The 23,016-nt window shown below is 32.9% G+C and overlaps 1 protein-coding gene across 3 annotated transcripts in view; it reads right to left on the bottom strand.

Annotated features, from left to right (window-relative positions):
• Nucleotides 1–23,016, bottom strand: part of CDH10 (cadherin 10) — a 113,526-nt gene that overhangs the window by 4,600 nt on the left and 85,910 nt on the right. For all 3 annotated transcript variants that reach the window (XM_045888108.2, XM_045888115.2, XM_064595611.1), the window contains 5 exons: nucleotides 22,167–22,354; nucleotides 20,347–20,600; nucleotides 15,493–15,629; nucleotides 9,963–10,084; nucleotides 4,955–5,063 (listed from right to left, as the gene is read on the bottom strand). In XM_045888108.2, the coding sequence (XP_045744064.1) occupies nucleotides 4,955–5,063; nucleotides 9,963–10,084; nucleotides 15,493–15,629; nucleotides 20,347–20,600; nucleotides 22,167–22,354 (810 nt within the window). The remainder of the gene's footprint in view (nucleotides 1–4,954; nucleotides 5,064–9,962; nucleotides 10,085–15,492; nucleotides 15,630–20,346; nucleotides 20,601–22,166; nucleotides 22,355–23,016) is intronic.

The raw sequence follows: 23,016 nt of genomic DNA, 5'->3' as shown, positions 1-23,016 counted from the left end.
AGGATTTAATAAACCCAAGCATCCTACTAACTAATATATTGCTACAGATATTTTTTTTTAATCTAATAACACCCAGTATCCTTAAATGGAGGTTGTGCTTTTAATAAAAAAGATTTCACCTAACCCTTATAATCAATATTTAGATTATTTCTTTTAATTTATTTATTTGACAGAAAAAGAGAGTGAGAGAGCTAGCAAGCAGGGGGAGCAGGAGAGGAAGAAGTAGGCTTCCCACTGAGCAGGGAGCCCGATGCAGGGCTTGATCCCAGGACTCTGGCGCTCAGTCGCTTAACCGACTGAGCCATCCAGGCGCCCATAATATTTTTTTAAAAATCAATATGTACTTGGATGACAATTTCCTATTCTGTTTGTCCAATGCACTTAGTCTTCTTTAGCCAATCCCATAAGCCTGTTCAAAATGCTAATGTAGGGAAGGGAGTGAGTCAGCCAATTGCTAAATCAAATAGGACAAGGAAAAAAAAAAAGGTGAACATTTCTGGCAGGTATAGTGGTTGAACATAAAGCAGTAATCTCCTAAATTATTAGTAAAAAGTTATTTCTACTACATCAGTTAACTATAAAAGATAGGAAAGAAGATTAGCAAAATAGATGATGTACACAAGCAAATTTAAAAAATAAATTTAGTCCAATAATTTTTCAAATTTGACTTATCTTCCAAAAAGTATTAGGATATAATTCTTCCATTCTCTAACTTACACTAAAATAAATATTTATATGCATATGGGTATATATTTTTCCTATTTTCTTTTTCTTAAGTTTTTATTTATATGTTAGTTAACATACAGTGTAATATTAATTTCAGGTGTAGAATTTAGTAATTCATCACTTCCATACAACATCTGGTGCCCCTCATAAGTTCACTCCTTAATCCCCATCACCTATTTTACCTGTTCACCCACCTCCCCTCTGATAACCATCAGTTTGTTCTCTGTGGTTAAAAGTTTATTTCTTGGTTATTTCTTGGTTTGCCTCTCTTTCTTTTTCCCTTTACTCCTTTGCTTTGTTTCTTGAATTCCACATATGAATGAAATCATATAGTATTTGTCTTTCTCTACCTGGCTTATTTAGCATAATACTCTGGAGCTCCACCCATGTCATTGCAAATGGCCAAGATTTCATTCTTTTTTGTGGCTAATATTCCATTTTATATATATACCACCTCTTCTTTACCCATTCATCAGTTGATGGATACTAGCGCTGTTTCCACAATTTGGCTATTGTAGATAACGCTGCTATAAACATTAGGGTGCATCCCTTTGAATTAGTATTTTTGTATTCTTTGGGTAAATACCTAGTAGTGCAATTGCTATATCGTAGGATACTTCTATTTTTAACTTTTTCAGGAACCTCCATACTGTTTTCCAGAGTGGCTACACCAACCTGCATTCCCACTAATAGTGCAATAGGGTTCCCCTTTCTCCACATCCTCAGTCAACACTCATTCATGATAAAAACCCTCAACAAGGTAGGTTTAGAGGGAACATACCTCAACATCATAAAGGCCATATATGAAAAACCCACAACTAATATCATCCTTAATGGGGAAAAACAGCACTTTTCATCTATGGTCAAGAGTAAGACAGGGATGTCCACTCTTGCCATTGTTATTTAACATAGTACTGGAAGTCTGAGCCTCAGCAATCAGACAACTAAAAGAAATAAAAGGCCTCCAAATCAGTAAGGAAGAAGTAAAATTTTCACTATTTGCAGATGACATGATACTCTATATGGATAACCCAAGAGACTCCAGCAAAAAACCACTAGAACTGATAATGGAATTTAGTAAAGTTGCAGGATACAAAATCAATGTACAGAAATCTGTTGCATTTCTATATACCAATAATGAAAAAGAAATTGAGGAATCAATTCTCAAAAATCATAAGATACCTAGGAATAAACCTAACCAAAGAGATGAAAGACCTCTACTCTGAGAAGTATAAAACACTGTTAAAAGAAATTGAAGATGACACAAAGAAATGGAAAGACACTCCATGCTCCTGGATTGGAAGAGCAAATATTGTTAAAATGTCTACAGTACCCAAAACAATCTGCACATTTAATACAATCCCTATCAAAATACCACCAGCATTTTTCCACAACTAGAACAAACAATCCTAAATTTGTATGGAACCACAAAAGACCCCAAATAGCTAAAGCAACCTTGAAAAAGCAAAGCAAATCTGGATGCATCATAATTCTGGACTTCAACTTATATTGCAAAAGCTATAGTGATCTAAACAGTATGGCACAAAAACAGACATATAGATCAATAGAACAGAATAGAAAACCCAGAAATGAACCCACAACTATATGGTCAACTAATGTTCAACAAAGCAGTAAAGAACATCCAATGGGAAAAAGACAGTCTCTTCAACAAATGGTGTTGGAAAAACTGGACAGCAAAATGCAAAAGAATGAAATTGGATTTTTTTTTATGTCAAGCATAAAAATAAATTCAAAATGGACTAAAGACCTAAATGACCTAAATGTTAGTTAGACCTGAAACGATAAAAATCCTAGAGGAGAACATAGGCAGTAACCTCTTTGACACTGGCCATAGCAACTTCCTTTTAGATACATCTCCTGAGGCCAAGGAAACAAAAGCAAAGAAAAACTATTGGGACTTCATTAAAATTAAAAGCTTCTACACAGCGAAAAGAAACAGTCAACAAAACTAAAAGGCTGTCTAAGGAATGGGAAAAGATATTTGCAAATGACGTATCTAATAAAGGGTTAGTATCTAAAATATATAAAGAATTTATAAAACTCAACATCCAAGAAACAAATAACCCTCCAAAACAAAAACAAAAAACAAATAATCCAATTAAAAAGTTGGCAGAAGATATGAATAGACATTGTTCCAAACGAAACATACAGATGGCCAACAGATACATGAAAAGGTGCTCAATATCACTGATCATCAGGAAAATACAAATCAAAACTATAATGAGATATCACCTCACACCTGTCAGAATGACTAAAATCAACAACACAAGAAACAACAGATGTTGGTATATGGGTATATTTAGAAACTTCTTGCCTTATTCTTTTTTAACTTTTCAAAAGGCTTTAAATCTTGTCTACAATACTTTTAATATATTGAAGAATAAAACGAAGCTATACCCTAAACTAACCATTCTATTCAAATCATTTTATTAAATATTCAGAAAGTCATCATACAGTTAGACTTTTGACCTATAAGTTAGTGAAAAGCATGGGAATCTTAAGAATCAAAAGCTCCAAGTGTGGTATCACAGAAGCAGGAAATTAATTTTAAAAAATGATACCATAAAATTAACGTTTTCTAAGATGAACATGTAGAGAAACACAAGGGCATTTCCTCAAGAAGCGCAATAAGGTGATGTCTATGTCATTGGATTTTTTCAAAATGCACTCAATAACAAAATAGTGAGTTTATGCACTCTGGAATAATGAGTTTTGGAATACTGAGTTTATTCCATCTGACTTTAGTGGTATTCTATATAGTGACATGTTCAAATTTATATTCATAGGGCTTCAACTCTTGCTTTGAGTAACTCATATAAGATCAGGAACTCTTCTGAATATAGGAAGATGGCACTACTTATCAAAAATTAATTAAGATTAGCCTTGAGGTGCTTACCTAGTAACTGTGAAATGCTGTGATAACACTGTTTCAAGTCTCTACTGCTTTTTAAAATTGAGACGTGGTTTGTTGGGGTCCAGTTTAACAAAAACATAAAACAAAATGCACTTAGAAAGCGGTATAATATTGTCAAATCAGTACGAAGGATGTCTAATCTAAGTTCTATATTTAGGATGCCAGATTCAGCAAATAAAATGATGGGTGTTGTTTTGCTGATAATCAGATGAAACTAGACATCTTGTATCTTATCTACCAACTCTATGAGAATTTTTCACATCGCAGTTTTTTAGATATTCAGAGGGATGGAAAAGAGACATTTCAGAAACTACGATTTAGTATACAGATGTTACCAGTGGATGCCCTCTTTTCAACTGATTTGTGCAGTTTCCTCAAACAATAATTGGGTTAATGTAAAACTATCTGTTATCTTAAACTTCTTTCTGATATTCTGAAAGCCACCTAGAGGTGATATAGCAATCTAGCTCTGCCAGTGGATATACATTGTTATGAAGGTATTATAAATATGTCAATGTAGTTATTAAATGTATTTTAAGAATAACTATATCTACACTCACTCTAAGACAAGTATGCCTTTTTTACAAAAGATCCACTGATATAATCAAACATAAATTTATTAAGGGGAAACAGCTCTAACTATACACTTTTCTTTAGAATAATTACCATATATATTTTTCAAAGAATAAAGCTGTGCAGCTTTTTCAAAATAGTAAGCATTTTCATATTTTTTCCTCTAAAATACGTTTTTGCCCTCTTTGGGAATGCAAGAAATATAATTTCAGTATCTTTTATCACAGAGACATTATAAAATTTACATATTGCACAGAAGAACAGTGTATCTTGCCCTGGCAACTGCTTTTGCACTTAAACCCCTCACAGACTAATATGGATACTTCTTCTCACCCATATTCCATGCCTTTTTGGCTTTGGTGAATCTGTTGCTGCTAAATCTCATTGAAATTTGCACAAGGGTCTCACTGAATCATTCATTTCTCTACCCAGTGTGTCTGATTATTTCCAGCCTTTCGAATGTTTTCAAGATTCAGTCTTTTCATTAGTACTCATATTGAAACTTCCTCTCACATCTTTATTATTTTGCAATTTAAGAGAATGAACAGTATATCTTATTAATATATAAAGAAGCAAGAAATTAATATCTCATTAAATATCTGATGAAAACAACATTTTGTAACACAGATCAATAAATTAATACATATAGTAATTGTTCCTTTGGAGAACAGCTCTTGTTAATGTCACCTGAAATCATAATGACAGCATTCTAAAATTTACCTTCATTATCCTGTACTGTGAAGTTTGGATTGACAGCAGCTAAACTGAAGAAAAATTTCTGTCCACCTAAGGGGTCATCTTTGTCTACTGCGCTTATAGTCTGTATTAGCTGCAAAAAAGAGAAAAATGCATATTTATCAAACTTCTGAGGGTATAATCTGCTTTACAATATGTAATTTTTTAACATTCAATTTTGTCTAAATTTAAAGGCAGTTGATTTTCTTTCTTGTGCATGTATCTTTATTTTATTCCATCTTTTTTATTATTACTTTGACTTTAACAAAGTCTCTCTTTCTTTCCCTCCTTCCCTCTCTGCTTCTCTCTGTCTCTGTTCCTTTCTCTCCCTCCTTCTCAATTTCTCCTACATATTATCCATTGCTTCAAAATAATAAATGACAATATCATATTCTTTGCAGTCTTATTAATTTAGATACAGCATTTGACATGAATAGGTTATTTCATATATATTTAAACATTGATCTAGAAAAGTTTATCTAATGGAGGAAAAATTTAGAAAACTATTGTGATTATGGCTTTCCTCTTTATCAAAAGTGAAAACTATTCGAAGAATGGACAGATTTTATAGATAATACTATGCAAAACTTTTTAAAGGAAAGACTTGAGGATTATTATCTACTTTAATAGTAATGGTTCACTTTACTTGCATTGTCAATAAAATTAATTTTTTTAATTCACTATATGTATACCATGGGAAATGGTTATTTTATAAAGATCATCTCTGATTTATTTTAGGGTAAGAGACAATATAAGAAGCTATCTGGGAACAAAGCATAAAATGTAACACCTTTTACTATAATCAGATCACTTCTTTGAACATACATGATCAATATTATACAAATATATATGAAACATACGGCTATGTACTTTTTTGCATATATATCTAATTTGTCCTTAGCTTATATGTATAACAACATTTTATATAAATTTTTGCATATCTTAATATTGCAAGAGAGCTTCAGAAGTTGTTCAATTTGTATACCTATATAAATGGCCAAATTTATGCTTAACTAAAAGGAATATGCTTTACTGCTTTGATTTATTTAACAGGGTGTGGATATTTGATGAAAATATTTGTTACTGATGTTTTGTTGATATGAAAAGAGATTTCAAGTTTAACATATTGCATAATTATAAAAAATTAAGGAGTTATTTTAACTCTTCTGTATTCAATTAGTTTTCTTTTAAATTACCTTATAAAAATAAAAATGTGACAAATTTTAGCTACTCCCTATTTAATTACAACTTTAACCACTTATTTCAAAATAATACAAGAAATATAATTGGATCAAACAAAGATAAATGTTTATCCTCTAGGAATAAGCAGCCCAAAAAATCATTTAAACTTTGAATAATCTTAAAGTATATTTTAAAATGTAACATAACTATTTAATGAAATTTTAGAGGTAATTTAAGATTAAATAGAAAGCAAGGATTTATTGCTAATGGCTTACCCATCCAATACAAAACCAAAAATGGTGCATATGTGAAGGAATTAAAGAGAAAAATGTATAAAAAGTGTTTGCTAATGCCCTTTAAGAGGTATCAATTCAGTTACAAAATCATTCTTGACTGACTTGTTTGTCGAGCAGTCTAAAAGATTTTTATTTTTAAATAGTGATTTATAAGAATAAATTGAAGGGAAAATGACAAATGAAACATCAAGAAGGGCAGAAGACTTAATAAAACTTCTATGTTTATATATATATATATCATTAAGATTAATATGTCAGTATATATATAGATAAAAATGAAAGAAATTTAAAAGTAGAGCTAATGGTCTTTTAAAAAATATAATGTCTCAAAATAAATATGCATTTTCAACTGTGATTACAAATTACAATTTCAGTTTATTTTTATGAACCAAAATAATACATTTCAGAGAACAAAATGGCCACATCTTTGCATATATCTATAAGAAGTTATAATGGTTTACACAAAAATTCTTAATTAAAATGTTATTTGAATAAAAGATTATAGCATTGTTGGTTTCAAAATTAGTGATTCACTGATATATTTTCTTTAAGTGTTATAAAAGAAATAAACCCTGCATTGTTCAAGAATCAAGTGTATTTTGTTTTGGTATATGTTTGTTTATTTGTTTTGGTATATATACCACATACATATGGGTATGTACATATATACATATGTACATATACCATATACATATAAGTATGTGTTAAAATAGAAATCAGAAGTTGGCAACATGAAGGAGATAAAACCACCTCCCTGGTCTCTCTATATAAGCACTCGCTATTTTATTCCTACTGGACACAAGTTCATTTTGACTCATTTCCAATAAAATAAGTTGTCACAATTATGGAGGAAAAAAAAAAAACACACTGGTGATGTCCAGTATTCATTTTGAGCATATGAAGAATAGACCCAGATAAGTCATTTATATTTTATCTTCTTAGCTGTTATATAATTGGTTCATATTTTTACTAGGCTGTTCTAAAATAATCTCAAATCAACTTGAGGGCTTTTTCAGTGATGTTACCATGATGGCATGTGGGATGACAAATGGATTTTGAGATATTTAAGTGAGAAAACTGGTCACTAAGTTTTAATGCTTTAGGTTTTGCAGTGGGAAGAGTAGCAGTTAGGTAAGTAACTCCACATTGTTCCATGGAAATATGTAAAGGGATATTTGGGGTCTGACAAAGGCCTAGAGCTTAGATACTATCTTCAGGTAAATACAAGCAGCAGTCCTCCCTGGGGAGATTCTCTGGGAAATCTGTGAGACTGAAATACTATTTCCTTCCCATAAAGATTTAAAATTATTAAAATATGCTTTATTGACTGAAGGAGTGAGGCATGCATGATGGAAAATGAAAGAAAAATGAAACAGCCAGTCTTCTCTCCTCTCCTTTCCCAAGGGACTCTTTCTGAGGTGGAAAAGATGGGGAGTAAGGTAGCCTAGTTCAGGCACAAGAGGTGACTATTAATTTACATCAATTTTAAGTTGCATCTTTTCCAAGGAGGAAAGTCTTCTAACTTTAGAGAAGGGAAGAGGCAGAAAAGGAAGAGGGGATGGCAATTAACTTTATCTGTCCTCTCATTTTGTCCATACAAATAGATGGAATCATTTCCTATGTCCTTGTTCGAAGTGCTACTTTATTTATTTATTTATTTATTTATTTATTTATTTATTTATTTATTTTATTATGTTCAGTGCTGTTTTAAAACAGTACTTAATTCAGAGGAGAATTGCGTGGCTTGAAATACTCTATAAATTAAAAAAAAAAAAAAAAAGAAATACTCTATAAATAACTAAATTACACCCAGAAGTCCTAACAAGCTCCTACTTTCCTAGAAGGAGGGGAGACAAGAGTTAACAAATAAATCTCAAGGAAGGTTCAGTGAAGGACTTTTCCAAATAACCACCTTGGTTTTGCCTGCTGGGCTGCTGTAATCTAGAATTCCATCACTGAGTACGTAACAGTTTAGTTTAAGCGACCATTTATCAGCCAAGAGACCAAAATGACATTTAACAAACTGATCTTATTAAAAATAGCTACTATGGGAGGCTATTGCACATTCAGCCAATTAGACAAAAATTACTAATCATGTTGTTCTTATCAAGTTTGTCAAAAGGCTACTTTTTAAATTAAAATTGTCTTTGATTTTATTATTTTCCTGCAATATGCCAACTGGTTTTTAAAATCCAAAAAATATAAAGTTACTGAACCAGATTTAGTTTAGTTTCTTTTTTTTAAAGAGGCATAAGGAAAAAAAAAAAAAAACACAATCCCTTATTTGGTATATTGTGAATACATTTGGAAATCAGTATTTAAAATGACTCAAATGCTCTGAAAAGATACCTCTTGAAAATCAAATAGAATAACCATAGAGGAAGCTATGCATGCGGCAGTTGTAAAGCGGGTAATTTATCTCTTAGAGAAAAGGCTTCAACTTATATCATGCTGAGCCTGCCAAGCAGAGGACTATTTGGAATGGTATTTTCAGGGCAAACAAGGTTTCGTGACGAAGTAGGTCGGAAGTTGCTTTGTCATTTAAATATTCCAAATTAAACATTTCCATAACATTTTCAAATAAAAAAAAATGAATCCAATTGCAGCAATTTCTCCATTTCAAACAATAGACAGGCTATTGAATTCCTGTTAGAATCTTCAGAAGGAAGAATTTGTGTTATCCCATAATGTAATTTGCATAAAAATGTAACAACGACATTGATGTTTATAAAGAGCATCAAATGATGTCAAAACACAATGCGGTTTTGTGATGGCTACTCTTTCTTTAATAAAACACATTTGATTCCCAATTATTATTTATAACATGCAGCTTCTTTCTGTGCAGATAGCACTCAAACCAATTACGAGCATTTCTTTCAGCCACATACACTGGAGCTTTTCAAACAACAAAATGAGTCCACTGAGGAAAAGACTTAAAGAGTTATAAACAAAGCTGATGTAGGAAGAATGTTTTAAAGGACAAAACCTAAGTCATTAAGCACTCTAAGTGTTGCTATAATGATGAAATACAAGTATAAATTTAAGGAGTGAATCCTGTGGTCCTGCTTTGAAATCATTTGCATACATTGGAATATTGATGCACTCTTTCACTGATCCATTGAATCTGTTGCCCTGTTTCTCCTAACTTCCATCTCCCATCTCTTCTAGCAGGTATCAATATTTACCTAGAGAAACAGCAGAGGTTTGTTTTCCCCCCGCCCCGGTTTTGTTTGTGAAAATTTAAAAAGTGAAAGTTATTTCTTCTTACGCCTTAATTTTTGTGGCAACAATAAAATCTTATATTTTCATTAGAACTTCACAAAAGAAATGTGAGACATGCTACAGTGTCATTTAGAACCCTAAAAATATCAGCCTTTTTTTTTTTTTAATTATATGACTGGGACTTACATGAGCATTTTTATCCCTGTTTACTTGTTCTTCTTAAGATTGGGAAAAGAAATCATTTAACAAGCTGTTAAAATTTTCCAAAGGTTTTAAGTCCTATGGGTGCTCACCTGCCCTGGTCTCGCGTTTTCACATACAAAAGTATCATAGAACACAGCAAATTGTGGGGCATTGTCGTTAACATCCAAAATCCTCACAAAAACAGCCACGCGAGTCATCTCTTTGGGATTGTCTAGAAAAGGCAAAGGAAAAATTTGTTTAGGAAGACACATTTGTGCACCAGATTTCATTTATATAAGCATCTTGTGGATATTAAGTGCTCACATAAAAATAAGCATCGCGTTCAAACTGCCAACATAATGAGCAAATACAATAAAGAAAATTACTACAGAGTCTAATTAAGTAGTTATAAATTCAGTTATTATTGGCCTCCAGAGAACTACTATTATTTTGGAAAATCTTCTTAAAATAAGAGCACAATCCAGTGTAATTGAGTTCATATTGTATTTGCGTCCTTGGTCCAAATATGTAAAATAAGAACAAATATTTATTAAATCTTTGTCATGCAGTATTATATTAAGCTTTACTGAGTTTTTGGATGAAGAAATAATTTTAAATAAACTATTAACTTGCCCATGGTCATTAACTCCTAAGTGGTAGTTGTTATATTACAACTTACCCTCCTGACTATTTTAATAGCGAAAATGTGTTCCAATAGCTACTCCGAACTCCCCTTTTGGAAATTTTAATATATAGCTACTAGTTTTACAAGTTGGGTGGAAATTTACAGGAAAATATAAGCACTTGAATGTTTCATTAATTGTCACTGGTACCATTTCAACAATCCAGGCTCAATTTTGTATAACAAAATTAGCTCAATAGTAACATATAGTATAATAATTATGATTTTTTTGCTACAAATTCTAAAATCAAGAGCATCAAAGTTTTCACATAAAAATATGCATTAAAAATTGTCTTGATTTGTAAGTGGAATTTTAAAATATGAATGTCTATTTAGCTTAGCCTTGGGTAACACCCTTGTATTAGTCAAAATTGCATTTTCTCACAAATGGGCCTTTCTAGGCACTAGTATTGGTATCTGAGAGTGTTTTGACATCTTTAATTCAGTTGATATTTATCAACCTTTGTGATATCAAAATCTTAGGCTTTGGTAGTTCAACTTCTGTGTGGACTTCAGGAAAGTCAAACTGAAGATCAATAGAAAAGGGAAAAGGAGGTAATTAGCTAAAAACAAAGCAAAATAAAACAAATAACAGATGAAGTGAGGGGCAATAGCAATCTTATTAAATGGCCTCTACTAACATGGGTTATGGATCATACTATTTGTCTTTGTGAAATGTATCTGACTTTCTAATTTTATCTATATAATTTTCAAATACAAGGGTAAAAAATATCGCCATGTACAGATAGGGAGGATATTATTATGCAAAATAATTTATTTCTCCTCCTTTCTCTCCAGGTAATTATAATGTTACTAAAATAATGGAGTCAGCACTTTTAAAAATAATATGGAAGAACTGATTACTCAGCAGGGACGTTTACAAGGTTGAGTCGTATGAAGGAAGGCAGATAGAATTCTAAATCCATGCGAAGAGTATTTATCTGCCTTCTTTTTTTCAAGAGAAACTTTGAAAGGCATCCTCTCTTTAACACTCCTTTCCAGTCTTACTCAGTCTTTTTCACCCATGTGCCTTCCATTCTCAGGTTCTGATTTCCCATTTGCTAATGCATTGCTGCCTATTGTTCACTTCTTCCTATGTCAGGTGGTTGTAGAGTCCAGACCCTGGAATAGAACAGAGCTGCTTGGATTCCCAGATTCGCCATTCACTCATTGTGTGCCTTCGGCCCATTTACTCCATCTCTCTAATGCCTTAATTTACCCAATAGAAATCAAAATAGAACTTCTAATCTATGGAGTTATTTGAAAAATTAGGTCAGTTAATGCATGAGAGCTATCAAAAGCTATTATCAAAGTATTAGTTTGTTGGTAAGCACTCAATACATGTCAACTATTAAGATCATCTTTATTATCACCGTGATACCTTTTTTCATTTTCTTACATTACTTGACAGCTTATGCTATGTTGCTCCACACAAAGCTCTCACACAATAAAAAAATATATATATATATTAACTAGTTTCCCTACAGTTCATACAGGTCTGAAGAGGACTACATTTGGGGAGCAGTGGAGAAAGGAGAAAAAAAAAATCTATCCCACTCTTTTCCTACCTCCCCTAGTCCTAAACCATTTGCAAGTAGCCAGAGTTCACCTACAAAGGGTTCACCTACAAATGAATCCACAACTTACCTAGAGCTACGCATTGCTATGGGTATGAATGGGAAGGTATGATTCTTCCATATTTTCTAGCAAGAGCTTTTCATCTAATATAGTTAGTGGACATAGCAAAATATTTTCTTTCAATAGTCTTGACATAAATATAACTCTTGTTGGAAGTCAAGAGAGGTAGAACAATATCAGAGCAATATCAGATCTAAAATACTGCACTGTCAGTCCATTCCCTGACACAAAATGAAGATTCTCAGCTTCTTTACAGATGGCTCAAAAAGTCTTCAAATCAAAAGCTAAATCCACAAGGATAAATGTGTTTGTATAACATCAGGCCTAGAGTCAACTATTCAAACAACAGTGCCTACATTAATCTTTTTACTGGTAGATGTCGCAGCTCATGTACAAGTAAAAACATAAAGCATTCCAAGAAGCATCATATGGAATGGTAGTTGGCATATTTACCACCTGATTCTCAGAGTCATCCAGGCACAATCGTCTATAGCAAGAATGTATCAGCAATAAAGGATCTTATAATGTGAAAGCATTCCGATGTATTCACAGTCTTTTCCATATCCAAGAAAAGGAAAGCTTAAATGGTTTTCTAGAAATCCTAGCCTTTAGAAAGATGTATCTTTTCTACCTGCTTAGGGCAAGAATTTCCACTCTCAAGGACTAAGTATAGATAATGGAGTTCTTTGGTCATAAGCTTTGCTCTACTGTTCTCAGACTGTATTGCAATGATTACAGTAAAGTTTTCAGATGTGGTGAGAGGAACTCATTAGTTTCTACAATGGATTTCTAAGACCCAATTATGACCTTCATTTTAGATTTTTTATTTTCCAAATGGCATTTAAAAAATATTTTTGAAGAAGAAAAAGAGAGGTTATTTCATGGTATAATGCACTAAATAATTACCTGAGGTAGTACTTGCCATATGATGTGATATACTGCTGTGGAATGTAGAATTAAACTGTTAGAGGCAGGGCTTGAAAACACATTCGTAAGAAGTACATTTAAACGTCGTTCTGCCCTGCTTAGGGCTTGCTGTAATGCACACTTATCACAAACCCAGTGCTTAAAATCTAGTAAAAACAATTTCCTATATGCTGTTTCCCTCTCTCCCTTATCCATTTAATACCCAGGCCAGCATAATGGGCCTCTGACTGCTTGTGGCTTGGCAGGTAGGCATTTCCAGCAGTTACTCCATAAATTGATTTCACTTAAGGGCAAAAAATAGGTTTAGTTCTTAAAAAGAACATAATTGGCTTAGCTTTTTACAGAATTGTAATTACTTCAGCTAGCTTTAGAACTTAAATTTCTCAAAGTATCTGAAATGGAAAAGGCAATTCCTAACTCATTAGGCTTGAATTAGGATCTTGAATCAAGCAGAGAGCACAAACAACCATGATTCTGGAATGATCAGATTGGACCCTGTGAGGCACATCTAACTGTGGTGATGTGGAAACGGATAATAGAAATAGAAGCTTTCCTTAAAAGAAAAACTCAAAAAAATCTTCAGTTGGCCTTAAAAGGCACAGCCATTTATAACTCACTATGGAAAAACTGGGTCATTTGGATGGTGGAGTTAATCTGTATTTCGGAGCCAGATTTAAGGAGAAAGCTAAGTCTACTATTTTATCCTGAAGTTTTGAATTCATTGTTAATGATCCATCCAGCCTCATTCCATCCTTCTGAGACTTTTGGCGATTTGGCCCCATTGCTCTGCCTTCCAAATCCTGCAATGGTCACTTCAAATAATTTGACCCTGATAGGTGTTTGTGGATTCAGCTTCGTATTTTAGGTCTGGGATTTATAGGCTTAGTTTTTCACCATGATTCAGTCCCTAATTAATGCTTCTTTTAAAAATAGAGTTGCTTTACCCAGTAAATCACAGTACAGAAATTAGAGACCATGAACACGTTTGCATGAGTGGACAAAGGGGCTTCATAGGCATGTGTAATTGTACCGGGCCTCACTCTAAGAAGGGCCCCATGCTTATTTTAAGGCTCTACTGTTGCCACGTTAAATGTCTTAATCATTTTTTTTTTAAAGATTTTCTTTATTTATTTGACAGAGAGAGAAAGACACAGCGAGAGGGGGAACACAAGCATGGGGAGTGGGAGAGGGAGAAGCAAGCTTCCCGCTGAGCAGGGAGCCTGATGTGGGGCTCGATCCCAGGACTCTGGGATCATGACCTGAGCCGAAGGCAGACGCTTAACGACTGAGCCACCCAGGCGCCCCGTCTTAATCATTTTTTAACAAGAGGTCTGACGTTTTATTTTATAATGGGCTCCACAAATTACGTCGCAAGTCCTGTGAATGGGCAAGAAACTTTGCAATTAGAGACAGATATGATTTTGAATACTGGCTTTGCCTGTTATTACTTATATGAAATTTTGTAAATTAGATGTAGAATTAAGTACTGGATCTAGAAACAGAATGACTAGTTTTAAATCTCAGTTTTACTAATTCTGGCATTGTGACTTCAGGCAAGTTACCAAAACCTCTGGAGCCTTAGTTCCTTCTCTGTTAAATAAGGTCAATAAAAATATTACTAGAAGAAAATTAATATAAAATTCTTAGGATAATATCTGGCATAGAGTGCTTAATGTTAACTATTATTACAATACCTTGGTTTCCTCATCTGTAAAAAGGAAGAAATGATACCTACATACATGTTTGTTGTTAAATGGTGTGCACCCACCATTTAGCATAGATTTTAAATTATAGTGTCCATGTAATAAATCTAATGCATTTATTTTTCCCCAAAAGAGGATATCTTTAGTGCCCAATTCTAGATAATTTTTATTAGTCAATATTAAATGTTGATTTGGGATACCTATAACTATCCCTCAGTATATATAGAAACCATTGAAAAGAGGGCGCCTGGGTGGCTCAGTTGGTTAAGCGACTGCCTTCGGCTCAGGTCATGATCCTGGAGTCCCTAGATCGAGTCCCGCATCGGGCTCCCTGCTCGGCAGGGAGTCTGCTTCTCCCTCTCCCACTCCCTGTTTGTGTTCCCTCTCTCGCTGTGTCTTTCTCTGTCAAATAAATAAATAAAATCTTAAAAAAAAAAAAAAAGAAACCATTGAAAAGAATTATAGGTGTTGAAAAGCCTTTTTTTTTTTTTTGCTTGAAATCAATGCTTTATTCTTTTTCTTCAAGATTTTATTTAAATTCAAGTTAGTTAATATATATTGTAGTATTAGTTTGAAGACTTTTAAAAACAGATTAAAATTACAATTCATGTGTATAATGAGAATAAATTATTTTAATATGAAATAAAACCTAATATATGTTAAATATTATATACATAAAATTCATCTTACTGATTTCAGCAGCTATAACAGTAAGATTGTGCCATTGAGATAGTTCACGGTCAAGTGGCTTTGATGTATAAAGGGATCCATTTCCAGAATGTATGTTAAAAATCCTGTCAAGGTCAGTATGGCGATCCAAGGAAAATCTGAACATAGAAAGCAAAGAAAAATACATGGAAATATTATTGGTTTGTAGGAGAAAATGGTGTAATGCAAACACACACACACACACAGTAACATGTAATAATTTTGTAAGAGTACTTATTACTGATGTAGAATGAAAACTGTTTCATTGATTTATCACGCACACATGCACACACACATCAGGAACTGCCCCCCCACACACACACCCGCCATCTCTACCTTCCTCCTCTTCCCAAGGCATGAGCTGGTACTTTGTTCAGCACTCAAAATGATGGCCTTCTGAATATTTGTTTTATTAAATCACTATCTATTGCCATATCAACTGACTGGGAAGTATTTTTTTGTTCCACAAAGTAGTTGGCATTACAGATGGTTGCATTACCAACTGACCTTACCTAGGAGTTGAAAATTCTGTTAAGGAATTACTGTAAGGATCAAATGCAAAAAAGCATTCCCAGAAGCAAAGTCTTTTTCATAGTGATGAAATTGGAGCCAACATTAGTTTCAACAGACGAGTAGGTTATCAATCTATGATGATGTTTAGTAACTTCATGGTATAATACCCATGTAGCTTCAGTTTTTAACCATATGTATCATTAAAAAAAATGTATACATTTTAACTAAAGATGCTTTAAAAACAGAAAATTTGGGGTAGGAGTTTTCACACATTTTTACCAAGTAAAGCCTCAGAAAACAAATAAAAAATAACAAAAAATAAAGTCTTAGCATATGTGTAAGAAACCAACTATGCTGCGAATTGATTAAAGACATTGTGTTGAGTGTCATTCAAAAGCCTAACACCAGGTTTGTCAATCAGATTGTTATAGTTGGGACAAATCCCATTATTTGGGAGATTGTCAGGCAAGGTTTAAGATAGTTATATCCCTCATCAGTTTCTGCCACTTCACAATCCTAGTGGCTTACAAATGCTGTATAGTCCTTGAGTTAGCAAGCATAATCCTCAAGTTATATTTAATGCTCCATATTAAAAAAATAAACAAAGCAAAACAAAGATGACAAATCCAGGAGTAGCATTCAGTAACGGCATATCTTTTCCTAAGCCACAACTGTCACTTATTTTTAGGAAAACTTTATGAAATGCTATTTTTAAATTGTAGTTTGTGAGTCATAATAAAAAATAATTTTTAAAGTGCCATAAAACTCTTCTCTTTTAATGTTCCAAACCTGTATGATATTTCCAAAAATCAATTGAAACTTACAGTCCTTATTCTGGGTTTTGAATAAATTGCATTAGAAGAACAACTTAAGCCATCAATACAGCTAATGTGATTTTACTTTGGAGGACTGCTTATTTGGGGTTTTTATTTTAAATCAGTTCTAACTGGAACAGACCAGTATTTAACAAATCTCCTTAATAAGCTCTAGCCCTCTCTATTAATACGATATGAATTCAGTTTTGCATTCAAACTGCATGTCTTATCATTCACACATAAGTTTGCAAAACACTGAATCTCTATATCTGGAATAATTCACAAATTCTCTCTCAAGTTGACAAAATTATTTTACTACTGAAAGACTCAACATAAATTTACCTCCTCTTTTGAGTGTTTCATGATTACCTAAAGTAGAAGCTTATTTGTCTCCTTCTGTCCCAAAGTATCTTTTACCACTCATCTCTAAATGTAGTATCATAATGTATCATTTACCACATTGTATTAGGAATTCAACATCAAAATGTGAGTTACATTTCAAACAGAAAATCAAACATGAAAAAACCAAGCATCATTCTTGAAGTATAGTAAGCACTCAATGAATATTATTTCTCATACTGAATCTTCTTCCCTAACAGACTGAGAACTTCTTGAGAAATATGTTAATATCTGATATGGTGATGCACAAATATTTATTAAATGAAAAAAAGAATAACTGAATTCTTTGGTATTTTGGCAAATAAGTTTTCTTATTTCTATAGAAATATGACGTGAAGTTGCAATATGTAAATCAATATAAAGCATTATTGTCCTTGCCAAATCATTTTATGTGTGTTTTGTCTTATTTCTTATAATTTAGTTTAAAAACTAATGTCAAAATTTAGAGGATTATGCAAAATTATCTTTTTTTTTTAAAGATTTATTTATTTATTTGAGAGAGCGAGAATGAGAGAGAGAGAGAGTACATGAGAGGGGGGAGGGTCAGAGGGAGAAGCAGGCTCCTCGCTGAGCAGGGAGCCCGATGTGGGACTCGATCCAGGGACTCCAGGATCATGACCTGAGCCGAAGGCAGTCGCCCAACCAACTGAGCCACCCAGGCGCCCTGAAAATTATCTTAAAGATACAGAGAGATCCTGGTTCTTTTTCAAACATGATATAATTATATTTTCTAATTCTCTATTGGCAAATTATGTGTGCTAATTTTTGTTTTCCTTTTTAAGATCATTTCCAGAACAAAGTAAATCCCTTTGATTATTGCATTAACATCCATAATATGACTTAAACAATTTATAATATGCCCAGTATTATATTATATTATATTATATTATATTATATTATATTATATTATATTATATTATATTATATTATCTATCCCATAAATACATTGCATTAGTAAAGCTATTTTATCCCTGATTATATATATATATAACATAGTTATATATATATATATAACATAGTTATATATATATATAACATAGTTATATATATATATGAAACCTGTAGTTCTATCATTATTATTATCCAAAAATATTCAATTGCATTTTATGCATCAAGTTAGCATAAATTCAATTATATTACAACCTTTATGACATAGACTTTGTCATTAATAAGCATTAATTCTGTTACCATATAGTATAGATAAATGGATTCTTTCCTTAGACTCGCATTCTGATTAAATATTTCATTTTTGTTTCAAAATCCAGACATATTTTGACATATAATAACCATCAGTCTGTAAGAGGATGCAAAATCTATTTCTTTGTGAGGAGAATATCTTTATATAGCCACTTTATAACACCACTGGATTTAAGTTGAACTCTTTTTTTAAAAAATATTATATTTAATTTAAAAAAGACCACTTTAAAACCAGGAATACAGCACATAGCCTGTTACAGTTACTTAGGAGCTATGCCAGGAAAATGCTTGGAAAGTATTGAATGGGTAAAATTAAACATGTATATTGGTTATATAAAAGCTTCAAAGGAAAAAAAATATCTGAGCAATACAGCAATTTCAATGAAGACAAATGGACTGGGGAAGAGGCAATTATGGGGAAGTCATGCTGGCAGCTGGGAGCTGTACATGGTTACCATATATGTAACCTGTGATGCTCTATGTGAATATAAGAAAATATTTAGGCAAGTTGAAGCAACATGGATGGACCCAGAGAGTATAATGCTAAGCGAAGTAAGTCAATCAGAGAAAGATAAATACCATACGATTTCACTCATATGTGGAATTTAAGACACAAAACAAATGGACAAAAAAAGAAGAGAGAGAGACAAACCAAAAACAGACTCTAAACTATAGAGAACAAACAGATGGTTACCAGAGGGGAGGTGGGTGGGGAATGGGTCAAACAGGTGATTGAGATTGAAAGTACACTTATCTTGATGAGCACTGAGTAATAGATGGAACGGTTGGGTCACTATATTGTACATTGGAAACATATAACACTGTATGTTAACTACACTGGAACTAAAAGAAACATAAAAGCAAAAAAGAAAGTATTTAGATAAAACTAAATAAATCAAATGCTAATTTTAATTATATGAAATATGACTTCACTTGAAGATGTGGCAGAACCCATAGCACTTTTAACTTTAACTTGAGTTAGAGTCACATGGCATACAAAATTAGAGATTCTCTACATTCTGCTGTTGTATTCTTGGGAATCAGAAAAAAAGTGTGCTTGGAAATTGTTAACCATCATTTAAACCCTTACTTGACTGGTCCATGTGGAACAAGGGGAAGACAAAATTAACCTGTAGAGAATAGGGAAACGAATGAAATCCAAAACACATGGTGTACTAACAGTTTAAAATGAACAGTCATTTTGATGGTCAATATTATATACAGATATCTGTATTTCTTTAAAATGATAGACCAAATGTCAATAAAAACTTTTGAGTCTTTCTCATTTGCATGTTTATTACATCCCATATATTTTTAGGCTGCCATAAAAAAGCAAAGCAAAAAAAGAAAAAAAAATGGAAATTACTGTGATCTTTCTGGAATGTTCTAATATTTTTTTAAATATTTTTTGATACAGCCAAAACAAAAACAACAAACAAAAACCTTCCTTCTTTGATGGTAGGAGTATAGGAGAGTTTCTAAAATGTAATATAACTGCATTGTAATATTGCTGTAATTATATTCTTTTAACTGTTACATCTCTCAACTTAACATATCATTTAATAACTGAAAGCACAAATAAAGTGATTCGGTTACATTGTAAATGCACAGCTGACACATTGTCCTTTATCTGTACCCAGGTCAGAACAACAAATACCTAAAAGATAGATGATACAAGCTAGATTTTAGGCTAAAAGGCATGATTTAAACTGGACCAAATGTTGAAGCTGTGCATGCCTTGCCCCAAAACATTCAGAGACAATTTACTTTAAACACCTATGCTCCTCAAATTTATGTACAACTTATGGAAAGAGTCATATATTTTAATGTATTAAATGCTATAAATAGAATTTCATGATCTCTATATTTATTTTAATTCCCATTCTTTCATCTGAAACATAGGCATACTTACCTGATGGGGCTAGAAGTAGAATCTGGGTCCCTTGCCATCACAGTACCAATGATCGTCCCCACTTCAATATCTTCATGAACTTCAAACAGGTAAGAGGATCTGCTAAAAATAGGAGGTTCATCCACATCTTCTACAGAGATTTTTACAATTGTTGTATCTTTAAATGGTCCCAGGTAATAAAAACGTGGATCCACATGGGTATTTTCTGCTTCAACCTTCAGAGTGTAAAGTCTTCGACTCTCATAGTCAAGTGGCTGTGTAAATAAACAAATCACCAAATTAGAGTGAGGGAAATTGGATTATATGTTCCTTTCAAGTCACAGTGTGATTTTTAAGGCCTGGTTGAGTTCTGTCAGGTTGTTCAGTGTAAATGATTAAAAGTAATAAAAAATAGTAATAAAACCTTTACATATCGGAGAGGGTTCAATTTTTACTTTTTATGTATTCAATGAGTAATACTTCAGAACATAGGAAAATTAGATTTTGAATCTTGGACAAATTGGAAAGGATATTAAAACCTTTCTCATAATGTGGTGACTCGTTATAAAAAATGAGCTGGGAGACTGTGTGTTTACGTGTGCATGTGTGTGGGCTGAGGTGTTGGCGACTGCTTAATGTTTGTAAGCAAAAAATTCAGTTATCTTTTTACATTTATGTTGTGATTATTTCCATTCAGTTTAATGGCAAGGTACTACATAAACTATAAAATTTTGAAGACTAATATAAAACTTTCAACCATTGTAGGAAACATTGAAGATAAGGAAAACCTTGAGTAAAGAGAACAGACAAAAACTTTGATAGCAACTTGGTAATTAGGTTACATTATGAAACAAAAAAATGGAACTTAAACATCGATGCGTTGTAACTGTCACAAGTATAAAATCAAGCTCCTCTCCCTCACTCCTCTAAAAGGTATGTTTTGTTAACAGAAAAAGACATTGTTGATTCAAATTCCTTCAACCTTCCTTTTTTTTTTTTTTTTTTTTTTTTTTTTTATCTGATAAGCAGTAGATTTTACTTGCATTACTATTACTTTCCAGGCATGAAAAACAACAAAGAAGCTGCTTCCTCCTTTGCTGGTCACTGTCCATTTAAAAACATTTGGTTGCCTACCTTGGCCTTTGCAACTGACACTCTGGAAAGTTTTGTGATTACTCAGTGTTTCAGTGGTTACTTCATGCAATAGAGTTTTTAGCACATTTCAATATGATCTAACTTTTATGGGACCTTAACTTTTACTGGACCTTAATTTTTTCTTATAATGGTGGTACTGACTCTACAATAAAAAAACTAGTTACCTTTAAACTGTATCACTGAGCACATATTAGCAGAAAAGTTTAATTTACATAGCGGAAGGGAAAATGTGAACAATTAAATTATCTTTCAAAATACGCCGTCTCTTTTTATTAGCAGCTCTAATTATTGCTTCATACATCTGGATAGATGGCATGCTACTTTTTATGCCTCCAACTGGGATGATATATTGCCATTATTAGCTATTAACTGCTTTTTCTTAAGAAAACAATGTTTTTATGGGGCGGGGGGCTTTTATTCACAAGGCTCAGAAATGGAGTCACACATCTATTAATTTGCCTTTTAAATTTTGTAAGAACTCAGGTTTCACATTTCAATCAACAAAAGCACTTGGTCAAAATGTTCAAGGAGGACTTTGGCTTTATGTTTCTCATACTTGTGCACAATATAAATCACATTTGGACTGATAGTGACATCTCCTAATGGATAATGCGTGAGGGGATAGCACATAATGAAATCTCTATTTGCTAAATGGGCAGGTGCTTATTTAAACTGATGTTGTGCACCTTTTTCACAGTTATGATGCCTTCCTGTGTGTCCTTCTCAGTTATGATGTCAAACATATCAGTCCCATCACCATCAATAATTCGGTATTCTACTTCTGCATTTTTCCCTGTGTCAGCATCCGTTGCTTTTACGCTCCCAATGGCTGTGCCAATTGGGGAAGACTCGAGAACTCGAAGGTGGATGGTGTCTGCAAAATATATAGAAGAGGGGGAGAGAGAGAGAGAGGTTTCTCAATAGAATATTCAAAGGTAAATTGTGTATGAGAAAACATTATAAATCTTAAGCTCTACATCAATGTTGACTGATTAATGAGTTGAATACACATGGTATGGATAACCCGAAATTAAGGTCTAGGAATGGAAAATGTGGCATTTGGGAGGCTTGGGTCTGTGCATATTACAAATACTGAGTACCAATCTCTAAGAGTGTTAAGAATTCTGGTTTGAAAATGAGCACATTGTCTTTTCTTGCATTTGCACAAATAACTAGAGATCAGCTTTGAGTGCAGAGAGGTACCTGTGTTTGCTTATGCAATCACAACAAATCCCAGAATGTATAGTGAATATTTATATTTAATTATTTTCCCTTTGCTGTATTTAGTTATTAACTACTCTTAGGTTATTTGAGCTAAAGGACAGAACATTACGAAATTCCATGAAATCAGCTGTAGTGGGGAGGAATCCTATTTATCTTTGTGACAGGAGAAACAAAGTATAGTCTGTAGGAGAAATACAAAGAGGCCCTTCAGAGTGCCACTGTGAAAACACTCAATTCTGACAAACTCCTCTCTATTCCACAGCAAAACAAGACTTTAGCTAAGCTCCTAGTGCACCTAGATGAGCTTTCAGT

This window comes from Mirounga angustirostris, unplaced genomic scaffold (assembly GCF_029215605.1).
Source record: "Mirounga angustirostris isolate CCGP_5_RB_7025 unplaced genomic scaffold, mMirAng1.0.hap1 SCAF_7, whole genome shotgun sequence".
Classification (NCBI taxonomy): domain Eukaryota; kingdom Metazoa; phylum Chordata; class Mammalia; order Carnivora; family Phocidae; genus Mirounga; species Mirounga angustirostris.
Note: the sequence above shows the minus strand (reverse complement) of the source record. Positions and strands in the feature narration are given on the sequence as shown.